General features: G+C 35.6%; 1 protein-coding gene across 4 annotated transcripts in view; it reads left to right on the top strand.

Annotated features, from left to right (window-relative positions):
• Window positions 1-7,726: 7,726 nt before the first annotated feature.
• pax5 (paired box 5) overlaps window positions 7,727-12,748 on the top strand; it is a 55,618-nt gene continuing 50,596 nt past the window's right edge. The window contains exon 1 of one of the 4 annotated variants that reach the window (XM_083532946.1): window positions 7,727-8,443. In XM_083532946.1, the coding sequence (XP_083389072.1) occupies window positions 8,398-8,443 (46 nt within the window). In that variant the 5' untranslated portion in view covers window positions 7,727-8,397. Of the gene's footprint in view, window positions 8,444-12,046 lie in introns of those variants that run through there. The other 3 variants (XM_083532944.1, XM_083532947.1, XM_083532945.1) reach the window with 3 other exon arrangements.

The raw sequence follows: 12,748 nt of genomic DNA, 5'->3' as shown, positions 1-12,748 counted from the left end.
AAGGCAAAATGGCCGCCTCCTTGTTCCCGGATACGCACCTCAGCCCCGCTGCTGTTTCCTTTTGTTTGCTTTTCAGCTGTAACACATGCTGATGTTGAACAGAGCAACAAAAATCCCAAAGAAAACTAATACACAGAGTCTGTAAGGAAGCTGATTTATAAAGGAAGATGTTTCACTCTCAGAAACACACTGTAGTGTTACTGGCTCATGTAAACATTATACCTCAAGGGCCACTAATGCACTTCGTTTTAGTAGATAATAAAAGCTACACTGTATAATAACCTTCTCAAAGAATACACACACAAACTGACCGTACAAAACCCTAACACTTGAAAAGCAATGCGGTGTGTATAGGAGCGTTTTTAATACCCGATACCTGGTTTAGATGTTTCTTCAAGCAAATCCATTTCGAGTCTCACGTCCAGCTCAATCTTTTCCAGTCTCACGATTAGTAATCTGAGTGTGGAAAAAGGAGGGGTCAATATGAGTGGTATATGTATATATATAGGTATATAAAAGATGAGCCCCAATATATAAAATACAATTTACCCCAAATGCAATTTACATCTAAATTCCACTCAGTTCATGTTCATACGTTTTTTCTTTTTTTACAAGTACATATGAAAGAACAAGGGAGGGGGAAAAAAATGAAAAAGTTTGATCGCTCGTTTTTCTATTAAAACGAATAAACAACAGTCTATAGGTTGAGTGTATGGGATATAGACTCCTCCAAACTCCATATTGCATGGCTGTGTGGTTATTCCTCATTGAGAGGTTCTTTCGCATTGAGAGGTATTGTTCCTAGAGTGTTTGGGTCTGTCGGAGGCCCGGTTTGACCCCTGCATGTCGCGACACGTCACATGGGGTTCGGGAACAAAAAGCCTCATGGTGAAACCTCATGTCCTCTTTTGTTTGGCCCTGGTGCTGGGCCAAATGTGTACACCCAGGTTTACAAGGCCAAACCCGGCTCTGGGCTCCTCTCTCCACACACACACACACACACACACACACACACACACACACACACACCGCCTATTGTTTACAAAGGCTTATATACTCTTTATAATAGTAGTTATAGTGTTTGATTTTTTTCACAATCTAGACTCCAAAGGTAATTCATATTCAGATGCTGGAACTTTTGCAAGCCTGTAAAAATTGAGCTTTTTTTTAAAGGCAAAATGAAAATAAAAGATACAAAAAAATTACAATGCATTTTTTTGCTGCAAAAATTTTTTTTATCCAAAATACAAAATTGTGGTAAATTGTTTTTTTTTTCTAGATTTGAAAATAGATTTAGATCAAAATTTATTTTAGATTTATTAAAATAATTTATTCTGGCACTATTACTGGTGTGCTGTACAGTTATTAAGTTATGTAAGATATTTATTTATAAAGATATTTATTTAAATGCATGAATCCTGAATTTATTACTATAAATGAATTATTTAATGAATGAGCAAAAAGACAATAGAAACAATAACAAATATCAACCTAAACATAAAACATATAAAAAATGTTTTCTAATTAACAGAAAGGAGAATTAAATGGCATCCTTTGGTATATGGGTGAAAAAATAAAAATTAATTAATTAATAATAATAATAATAATAATAATAATAATAATAATAATAATGGTAGTTATATGCATATAACTATATGCATCACTGTTTTTAGGGTTTTTCTTTTTACTTTTTTTCTATCCAGGTTTAATTTAAAAGCGTATGAATATGAATTTTATATATATATATATATATATATATATATATATATATATATATATATATATATATATATATATATATATATATATACTTTATTATTATTATAATTTTTTTTTTAATGGCTATTTTAGCTCAACCCTGTGATGTGTTTCATTTTACAAAACAGTTTATTATATACTATAGAAAACCAACTTTCTCACAATTCAAAATTCCTTTGGTTTTGTTTACTGGCCAAAATCCAATAATGAACCCCCAAAATAACCAAAACAAATGGGGTGAAGAGGAACCCCCCCCACCACCACCACAGAAGCGTCATTAATGTTGTTGATCTTTCTTCCTCCTATTTATCTGTTTACTTATTGTTTTAATTGTCCGCTTTGGTTCCTGCGTCTCGGCCTAACGCGATTATTTCCGGTTCCACCGCCTCGCACAGCCAATCAGCGGCGCTCCCCAAAAAATAATTACGCCATTAATGAAATTAATGAGGAGCTGCGAAAGCGCGAGCGGTTCGTCAGAGAATATTGGGACGCCACAAACTAATGAACGACGAGACTTTAAGCGAATAAACTGGAAACTGCTCTGATCATAATTTCTGTTTGGCGTCTCTCTGCATCAGTACATTTCGATTTTGGGGAGGGTGGGGGAGGGGACGGGGGGGGGGGGTTTAATTATTTTTCTGACTTTCTGACGTGATAAATAAACCCCCAATCTGTTTGCGTTAATATTGCATATATATGACCGATACATGCGGTTTACGTAATGTTTTATTTTTCAGATGGATCTACACACACGTTAGGGTTTTAGTAAGATGTTGGAGCACCATGAGCTGTGCTGGGATCGAGCAACACCTCAGCTTGTGCCTCGATGGTCAAACACACATTCCAAAAAAACAACCGAAACACAAACCCATTACATGATCACTCTACTCTCTTAGAGGTGTTCTACTGGACTTTGGAGATCAGAACAGATGTTTTCTGTTCACATTTTGTCCTCAACAAACCATTTCCTGTACCCTTGTTCCCTACAGATGGTTAAAAGTGACACCACCAATCAGTACAAACTTCTACAAACCATTGATGATGATGAGGCTGAATGTGGTGGCTTCCAGGATGACCCTCTCCAGCCCCATCATCATCTGATATGATTTACACCTGGGGCATTTTTAATAGATGCCCTTATCTCACTTACACAGTTAAGCCATTGCTGGTTAAGGGCTTTGCTCAAGAGCCCAGCAGTGGCAGTGCAGGGACTTGAGCTCATGACCTTCCGTGTCACTTTTTTAAAGCAAGATAAGAAATGAGTTTATTAGAGGGACAGCGCATGTAGGATGTTTTGGAGACAAAGTGAGGGTGGTGAGATTGAGATGGTTTGAACATGTGCAGAGGAGGGACATGGGGTATATCAGTAGGAGAATGCTGAGGATGGAGACACCAGGAAGGAGGAAAAGAGGAAGACCAAAGAGGAGGTTTATAGATGTGGTGAGGGGAGACGTGCAGGTAGTTGGTGTGACAGAGGCAGATGTAGAGGACAGGGTGGTATGGAGACGGATGATCCGCTGTGGAGACCCCTAATGGGAGCAGCCGAAAGAAGAAGAAGATATTGGAGAAAAAAAAATCCACTAAAAATAAAGCAAAAACAAATAAATACATATGTACATATATAATGATACCGCGAGGGTGGTTTGGTCACCAGTCTGCAGACGATGAATATTTCCTCCTGAATTTTAGTGTTAATTATAAAAATATACGTTGTTGTTTTGGTAATGAATAATTATGAGGTACGTACTATAGGGTACATTTTTTAAATCTGTCTTCCTCTCAAATAAGGTCATTATGTGCATGAATGCGTGTTATTTCACTGTGTTTTTTGGGGTAAATACAATAAATAGAATAAACAGAAAATCTTAAAAGGTCCTAAAAACACATCAGGGTGGGTTTTTTTTTTTTCTGAAAGTGTGTTGTGATGTTTAAAAACGAATACAAAGTCGAATGGAATTAAACTAAACACACACACACACACACACACACACACACACACTACGCTATAATTACTGTTGCTTCTGTTTGTGATGAGATAACTACAAAGTGAGGATTAAGTGGAGACTACTTCTGAAACCGTGGTGAGAAGAAAGAGAGAAACAGGAGTAAGAGATGAAACCAGTTCCTTAAACAAGTGGAAATGCAAGTGGAGAATGATGTAAGTGTCTGTGAAAACATGCCATGACCTTTCTTTTACAAACCTGAGAACATAGAGAAGGAGAGAGAGAGAGAGAGAGAGAGAGAGAGAGAGAGAGAGAGAGAGAGAGAGAGAGAGAGATGGTTTCCGGTTTCACTTTGACAGTGGTGAACATCTACAGCTCTGTTTAAAGCTCCTCATGGAAACCAATACCAATACCATAACCCTCATACGTCAATGCTTTGGAAAGCCTGTTTTAGTGTTTGCTATTAACACGTAAATGTTTCGAGTCGACTCAACACTGAGGGTTCACTCAAAAAAGTGTGTTTATTTAACTCTCACTCTTCAATACTGTGGTGTTTATTCTATCATTCATTTCCCAATAAAACCTAATGCATACGTCCTCACTTTATTTTAATGTCAGTGGTGTTGATTCAAAAGCTCCAAAATTTGGGTCAATGAATGAACTATTTACGTGTTTCTTTGTCACTGTACGTCACTTCCTTTGGTGGGTTTTGTTGATTCGGCACTGTAGGTTACATCAGTCCGAATAATAAGCAGTAAATCTTATACTGTGGGTGAATTCTGAATATTTACCAGTAGTGAAATGATTATAGGTGATCAATCAAATCAACAGAATGTGTTTCGTGGGTATTTAATAATTCACGACATTTCATAGATATCATTGTGTTAATTTACAGCATTACAGACATCAGGTTTATGTGCGAATTTACAACATTGTAGACGCCATTTTTTTCTCATTACGTCATTGTAGGTCATGCGTTCATTTACGTCATTTTACTTGTCATTACATTATTGTAGCTCGTGGATTAATCAGCATTATTTTTGTGGTCAATACGTCATTGTGGGTCATGCGTTTATTCAAGATTTTTTAGTGGTCATTACGTCATTGAAGTTCGTGTGTTAATTAGCATAATTGTAGTGCTCATTACGTCATTGTGGGTCATGTGTTAATTTATGCAATTTTGGTGCTCATTACATCACTGAAGTTCGTGGGTTAATTAGCATAATTTTTGTAGTCATTACGTCATTGTAGGTCATGCGTTAATTTACGTCATTTTAGTTGTCATTACATCATTGAAGTTCATGCATTCATTTGCATAATTTTAGTGCTTATTACGTCATTGTAGGTCATGCGTTCATTTACGTCATTTTAGTTGTCATTACATCATTGTAGGTCATGTGTTAAATAACATAATTGTAGTTCTCATTACGTCATTGTAGGTCATGTGTTAATTAACATAATTGTAGTTCTCATTACGTCATTGTAGGTCATGTGTTAATTAACATAATTGTAGTTCTCACTACGTCATTGTGGGTCATGTGTTAATTAACATAATTGTAGTTCTCACTACGTCATTGTGGGTCATGTGTTAATTTATGTCATTTTAATGGTCATTACATTATTGTAAGTCATGGGTGAATTACATACTTTTTGTGGTCAATACGTCATTGTGTGTCGTGTGTTTATTAATTTATTACATTTTAGAGGTTGTTGTAGGTTGTGTTCATTTATTTATAACATTATAGATGCCATTATAGGTCATGTTTATTCATGTGTGTTCATTTACATCATTTTATTGGTTGTAGTCGATTTCTATATTAATCACACGATTATATAATTACGCAATAATTCCGATTAGAGACATCATGGAAATGTCGTTCTAGGTCACGTGTCCATTTACATACTTTTAGTGGTCGTTGTAGGTTCATGTGTTTGTTTACAACATTTTAGACGCCGTTGTAATATCATACGTTCAGTTACATAAGTGCAGTGGTGACTGTCGATTACAGATTACAGATCATCTGTAACATTATTGACATCATCACCACTCACACTTCATCAGGAATATATCATATATTTCATCATTTTAATTGACAGCATTATAGACGTCCATGTAGGTTGTGTTCATTTACAAGACTGTAGACATCATTGTAGTGATCATTGGAGGTCATTTAATCATTCACATTACATGGCCTCCAAAGTTACAGACATGATCACCACTCACACTGTCATCAGGAAATGTCCAATTTTACTTGACATCATTATAGACGTCACTCTGGGTTGTGTTCATTTGCATCACGTCATTATAATTTACGTGTTTATTCGGGACATGTTGGACACCAGTGAAGGTCACGTGTTAATTTACAGCATCATATATGTCGTATTAGTCCATGCATTCATTTCGAGCGTTGCAGAGGCCATTGTGTGTGTGTGTGTGTGTGTGTGTGTGTGTGTGTGTGTGTGTGTGTGTGTGTGTGTTATGTATCACACTATGTATGCACCATTAATGTGTTCATTCACCTTGTATTTAACAGTGCAATCGTTAACTCACTGTGCACAGGTGTTAATGCATAACTGCATGCTCACGTGTTACCCTGTGCGTCAACTCGGGACACCGCAGGTGTTTCTGTAAACTGTGCGTCAATCCGCAAATGCGCTCTGCGTCATTTCAGCACTGGAATTCGGTTCTCTTCTGTACCCCTTCGAAATAAAACCTGTCCAGGACACAGACCAGACACACACACACCACACACACACACACACACACACACACACACACGGTTGTAGAAAGAAAAAAAAAAAAGAACGTATAAACGTTAATTAAAAGATTGACCTTGGGTCGGTATTAATCCTTCTGACCCGCAGGCTACATCATTTTAATTTAATATTATCCTTAAGCTTCATTATTTCTCCCCCTGAGCTTCAATAAATACAGAAATATTTATTATTATTATTATTATTATTATTATTATTATTATTATTATTATTATTATTATTATTATTATTAGCGTCCCGCGTTGTTTTTTCCGCTTCGCTCGCACCGAACTTAAAGTTACACTTCCTATTATTAAAGGAAAAGAAAATACAGTAATCAGGAGGGAAAAAAATAACCTGGTTTACTTCATTAAATATCTAAATAATAATAATAATAATAATAATAATAATAATAATAATAATATTAATAATAATAAAACTATTATACAAACCGCCCTGTGTCTTTAAAATTATTTTTTTTTTTTTACAGATTTGATTGGTCGCATTCGGGTTATATTTTATTACACAGTTATCATCGTAGCAGAATATGAATAATCAGTAATGAAGTGGATAAGTTTGTTATTTTAAAGATAAAATGTAAAAAAAAGTTTTCAAGTTACAATTTCTTTTTAATTTTTGAAATATTTTTTTATTTATGAGTAAAAGTGCAAAAGCTTTTCGCGTTTTTTTATGGTTTTCTTTTGTTTTAATTATTGCTTTTAGTCTACAAACACAGCCAGATATACTGATCTGATTTCTGAATAATTTTTATATGTATATTTTTAATTTACATTTACATTTATTTTGTACACTAATAAAAAAAACAAGACAAACAAACAAACGAATAAATAAATAAAAACACATTGCTCTGAGCTACACAGATCAAAACATCTCTTGATTCAATTATTAATAAATGAACCAAATAATAAAGTTAGGTAAGTTCTGATTAAACTCATACAGTGTCTACACACACACACACACACACACACACACACACACACACACACACACACACACATATATCCTGTTATCCTGTTATCACTTTGCTGGTCTGATCTCTTCATGTTATCTCAAATATCTACAGTACCTCCTGAAGAAGGTCCTTGTTGAGATCAGGGTCTGAGATGAGCTTCACTGCGTTCTGTGGAGAGCAGAAGAAACAACTACTGTAAGAGATAAAAAACTAAACCAACAAAAAAACATCTAGCAAACATTTCACATCATAACATTTTTTAAAATAGGAGAAAAAAAAACATAGATGGAAAATCAGCACTTGATTTCTGACCAGATATTTTATTATTATTATTATTATTATTATTATTATTATTATTATTATTATTATTATTATTATTATATATAAAGCTGTGGCTAAAAAAAAGTGTTTGTTTAGTTTTTGAACGTGAATGAAGTTTTTAATTCCCCATGCTGATCAGAGCTCAAATCCCATGACAAAACACACACACACACACACACACACACACACACACACACACACACAGAGAGAGAGAGAGAGAGAGAGAGAGAGAGAGAGAGAGAGAGAGAGAGTAAAACTTGTGAAAAGTTTCCCAAACAAGTGTAACAGATGTGTGAGCGCGTCTCAGAGAGAAAGAAAGAGAAACAGCATAAGCGCTCACACTGAACGCACGACTCTCCCTCTTTTCTCTTCTTCCTTTTTTTTTTTTTTTTTTTTTTTTTTGCTCTTTTTGCCCCCTTAATCGTGTCGCTTTCTCCGGAGACTCTTTTCCACCTAAAGTGTTTAGTCTCAGGCCGCTGCACACTTCGCCACTGCGCCACGGGGAGCGGAAGAGTCGCTTTACTCCAAACTACACCACAACAACACAAAGAAGAGAGAGAGAGAGAGAGAGAGAGAGAGAGAGAGAGAGAGAGAGAGAGAGAGGATTGTTTAATTGTTTTTGTCCTGGTCATCTCTCTGCGTCCCAGTATGGACTTGGATCAGAAAGCTCCACCAGGGCGCATCGGACGGTCGGGTAAGGCCTTTCCTTTTTTTTTTTTCTTTCTTTCTCCACCATTCCAAAGAACTTCTGCATTTCATGGTAGCACTTTTTCAAGCATCACTGGAGGAATTTCTACATCCTCCGACATTAGACAAGACATTTCAAACGTGTCTCCAGGTGTTTAACGCACATCTGTGGAAGCAGAAACGCTGTTTATTGCCTTCAGAAAAAAAATGGCTGCAGTTCTTTTCTTGTGTGTGAAACTGTGGCCTGCGATGATCTTGAGGTACTGTGTATACATGTTGCTTATACACACACACACACACACACACACACACACACACACACATACACACACACACACACACACACACACACACTCACACACACACACAACAATTGAACATAGATATATCTATACTATATATATAGATATATACTGTACTATATGCGTTTTTGCGCATGCGTAAAATAAGATTTTGCAAATATATTAAATATGAAGGTATTTTTTGTTCAAATGATTCTGATCTACATCATAACCCAACGCTGTGGCTCTTGAAAAAACAACCTATGCAATAACAAAAAAAGGAAATCGAATAAAAGAAAGAAAGAGCGTGCACACCTTCAAATAAAACGAAATGAAATAAATCGAATATGTGCATCTAAAAAGATTTTGAATGCATCGCGTTGAACAGATTTGACGCAAGATGTTGAGAAATTATTATTCAGAACGAGTTTTAGGCTAAAAAAAAAAAAAAAAAAAAGAAGAAAAAAGCGCGTGTTTAATCACGTGAAATACACGATGTACTACACGGCATTGGCTGCTCGGCGTGCTCGCGCTCGCGCTCGTGCGCAACAGGTGCGCGTCGGATTGGTGGACCTTCTGCTGGAATAGGTGTGCTGTAGAGCAGGTAATGATGCAGGTGTGTGTAGGACTGAAGTTAAATTAGAAATGTTTGATTTTTTTTTTGTGGAAGATCACCAATGCGTAGACATTAGAAAAGTTTGAGAGATGTTTGGCGGCCCTGTTTTGGTACGTCCCCCCAAAAAACACGCTTAAGATGCAGTTTATCACACGCGATATATCCAGGCTTTTGTATAAAACTTCTCCAAGATGCATTAGATGCGCTTCACTCACGTGACCTCTTTATATAATCTACTTTATCCTGAACGCATCTTGGGATCCTTTTTTAGAACATACCAGGAGAGAGACGTTGCATCATCCGAGCTGCAGCTCATCTTCTCATCATCTCGTCAAACGTGACATCCAACGAAGATCTCAAGGATTAAATTAACACCCAGTTTCAGAGTTCATCAACAGTGCACGTGTTAAATCTGAAGATCTCCAAGATCTTTGCCTGTGTGTGCATTGGCACAAAGTGATACAAGGAATCAGACTTCATTTGTCACTAATTTGTCACTGTTTTCACGCGCGGCCGCTAAAAAGCGCGTGTCGTCCGGAAGTGTTCTTCTGCGTAATTCCCTGTTTTGAGTAATTATTTATTTGTTATTATTTTTTATGTGTTAAAATAAATAAATGTTTCTGCATACAAAATGTATATATATATATATATATATATGCTAAATGCTACTATTCTTCTTCACCATGAGTTTCTTTCACCTGTGTGTATTTAACACACCACACACACATTTCGAGGTGAGGTAGCACTTTACTACAGAGAAGCTTAATACAGGCCAATTTTACACTGATACACAATATACTGCTTTATAAACGTGTATTAAAACTCAATTCATAACTAAAACTTTGATTTCTATTATTAAAATAATAGAAAATATAACTCGAAGCTGCTGAAGTTCTGCTGCAGAAAATCCAATCCAGTTTTTTTGTAAATTCGAGTTCGGGGTCAAAAACATTTATTCATTATAACCTGCTTTTTGTTTTTTAAAATGTTTTTTCTATTTTTCCTTCTTTTTCTTTGAATATATTTGTAATTCAGGAGCAAATCAAACGTCACCACACGCCAACGTTGGCTCACGTGGACTAATTTGGGAATAACCTCTGCTCTAATAACTTAATTTTTCTTTCTTGAGATTTTAGGAAACATGCAGGAACTCATGCAAAAGCAGTTTATTTTACAAATCCATTCATTTGACTGCAAGAATCTGAACAGAACTTTACCAGTAAAGCAGCAGGTAGAGTCCAAGTTTAAGACTTTCTTTGTAGAAGACCATTTTTTCATTTAATTAATTGAATTGAATTTAATTATATTTTTACAGGTTTTATTATTACTTTACAGTTAGAATATTTACAGTTTGACTGACCCTCAATACAACAACCAACAATTCTGAACTGATTTGATAAATGTGTGTATAATATAAACAAAATATAGAAATACAAAGAAACAATTTACCAATTTATTTATGTAAGAGTTTTATACTTCCAATAACAAATATTACAGTTAGATAGGAAGAGTGAGTAAAACATATTTTATTCGAAGGTGGCCATTTTTCTTTTTAGATTCACTTAGTGGATGTAAAATTTTATGTTATACACAAGTATCAATATATTTGAATACAATATATAATATCATTTTATTTATTTATTTTATTATTATTATTCAGGAAGCTACCTTGAGCTCCTGGTCGTAGATCGTGGGTCACCTGGCGAGCACGTGCGCGCGTGCACTGCCGGGGCCCAGAGGCGCGCCCCCTGGCGAGCGGCGCGCGGCCGTGAAAAAAACAAAAAAAAACAAAAAAAACATTCGCGTTAACATTCGCTGATATTCACACACTACATCAGATACAAACAATAAACAATTAACAATATAAAAGTGTGTGTAAATGCACAAAGTGTTAAAACCTGAAGAAATGTTCCCAATGAGGCGTCAGAGCTTCTTTACTTCTTCTTCTGTTTTCAATCACATTTATACCAAATGTCAAACACACAAAACATAATAATAATAATATTAATAATGATAATTATTATTATTATAATACAAATAATAATAACAATTGTAAAAATTATAATATTTATAATCCATGCCGAAAAGATATTAATACGAATGAATAGGTGCATTTACATATTAATCAGTTTAGTGGAACATGAATTTTTAACATTTATTTATTAATTGGAAATTGGAAAAAATAAAGAGAAAAAGGAATATTATATAATATAGTGAAATGTCACTTTTTATGTGCGTGTTTAACACATTTGTAAGATCTTTTAATGCGCAATAAAAAAAAAAACCCGAACAACAACAAAAAAAAAAAAAACAGTGAAGAGCAGAAAAGTTACAATCACACTATTAACATTTCTCACATTTTTACTCAAACTTTGTATTTATTCATTTATTTATTTATTTATTTATTTATTTATTTATTTATTAATTCGTGCATTTATGGTTCGATAGAAAATGTTCACGAACATATTGAATATAACCATAAATATGAAAAACCGCTAATTATACATTTATACAAGTTTATGCAGTAGTTTTATATAATATTAGTTTATTGAGAAAAATAAACACACACACACACACACACACACACACACACACACACACTTCAGGCAAAACGCAACTTCACTTATGACCCTGACTGATTGTAATGAATGAATAAGTGAATGAAATTATTTCAGCTGTTTAATTGCAGGTTTAATAATAATAATAATAATAATAATAATAATAATAATACAAACTCTGCAGCTCGCGCGTGCTGGTTTTATTTATATTTAGGGAATAAACTAATCAGCACGTCAGAGCGCGGTTTTTTTTCTCCTGTGATCAGCCAATCAGCGTGTTCTGGTTGTGATCTCGACTTCTGATTGGCTGAGGGAAAGGCGGAGAAGCTGCGCTGTGATTGGCTGGTGCGCCCCGTGACCGGCAGAGCGGAGCGTTAGATCCGGAGCTCCTCGTCCCCGGTGCGGTCCACACGAGAGCGGGTTCTGGAGAACGCACCGCGCGAGAGCTCGCGCCGCGCACGCACGCACGCACGCACTCACTCACTCACTCACTCACTCACTCACTCACTCACTCACTCACGCACGCACGCACGCACGCACGCGCTCGCTCAAATTTTTTTCGATTTCCAAAAAAAAAAAAAAAGAGAAGAAAAAAAAAAGAGAAGAATTGGAATTCATTTACTAAAAAAAGAAAAAAAGAAAAACCCGCACCATCTTCAGACCGCAAAAACGACATCAACCGCACTTTATTCTATTTATTTATTTATTTATTTGTTTGTTTGTTTATTAATTTATTTGTTTAGTTATTTATTTTAAATAATCCTGCGCGGGACAGGACATCAGGAGCGCGTGCGCGCGGACCGTTGCCACCGATGGCGCGTCGCAAAGCGCGCGCACCGTGCGCGTAAGGATGCGCC

Source organism: Silurus aristotelis, assembly GCF_946808225.1.
Source record: "Silurus aristotelis genome assembly, chromosome: 27".
NCBI lineage: Eukaryota > Metazoa > Chordata > Actinopteri > Siluriformes > Siluridae > Silurus > Silurus aristotelis.
The sequence above is the reverse complement of the archived record's forward strand: the minus strand, read 5'-3'. Positions and strand labels throughout refer to the sequence as shown.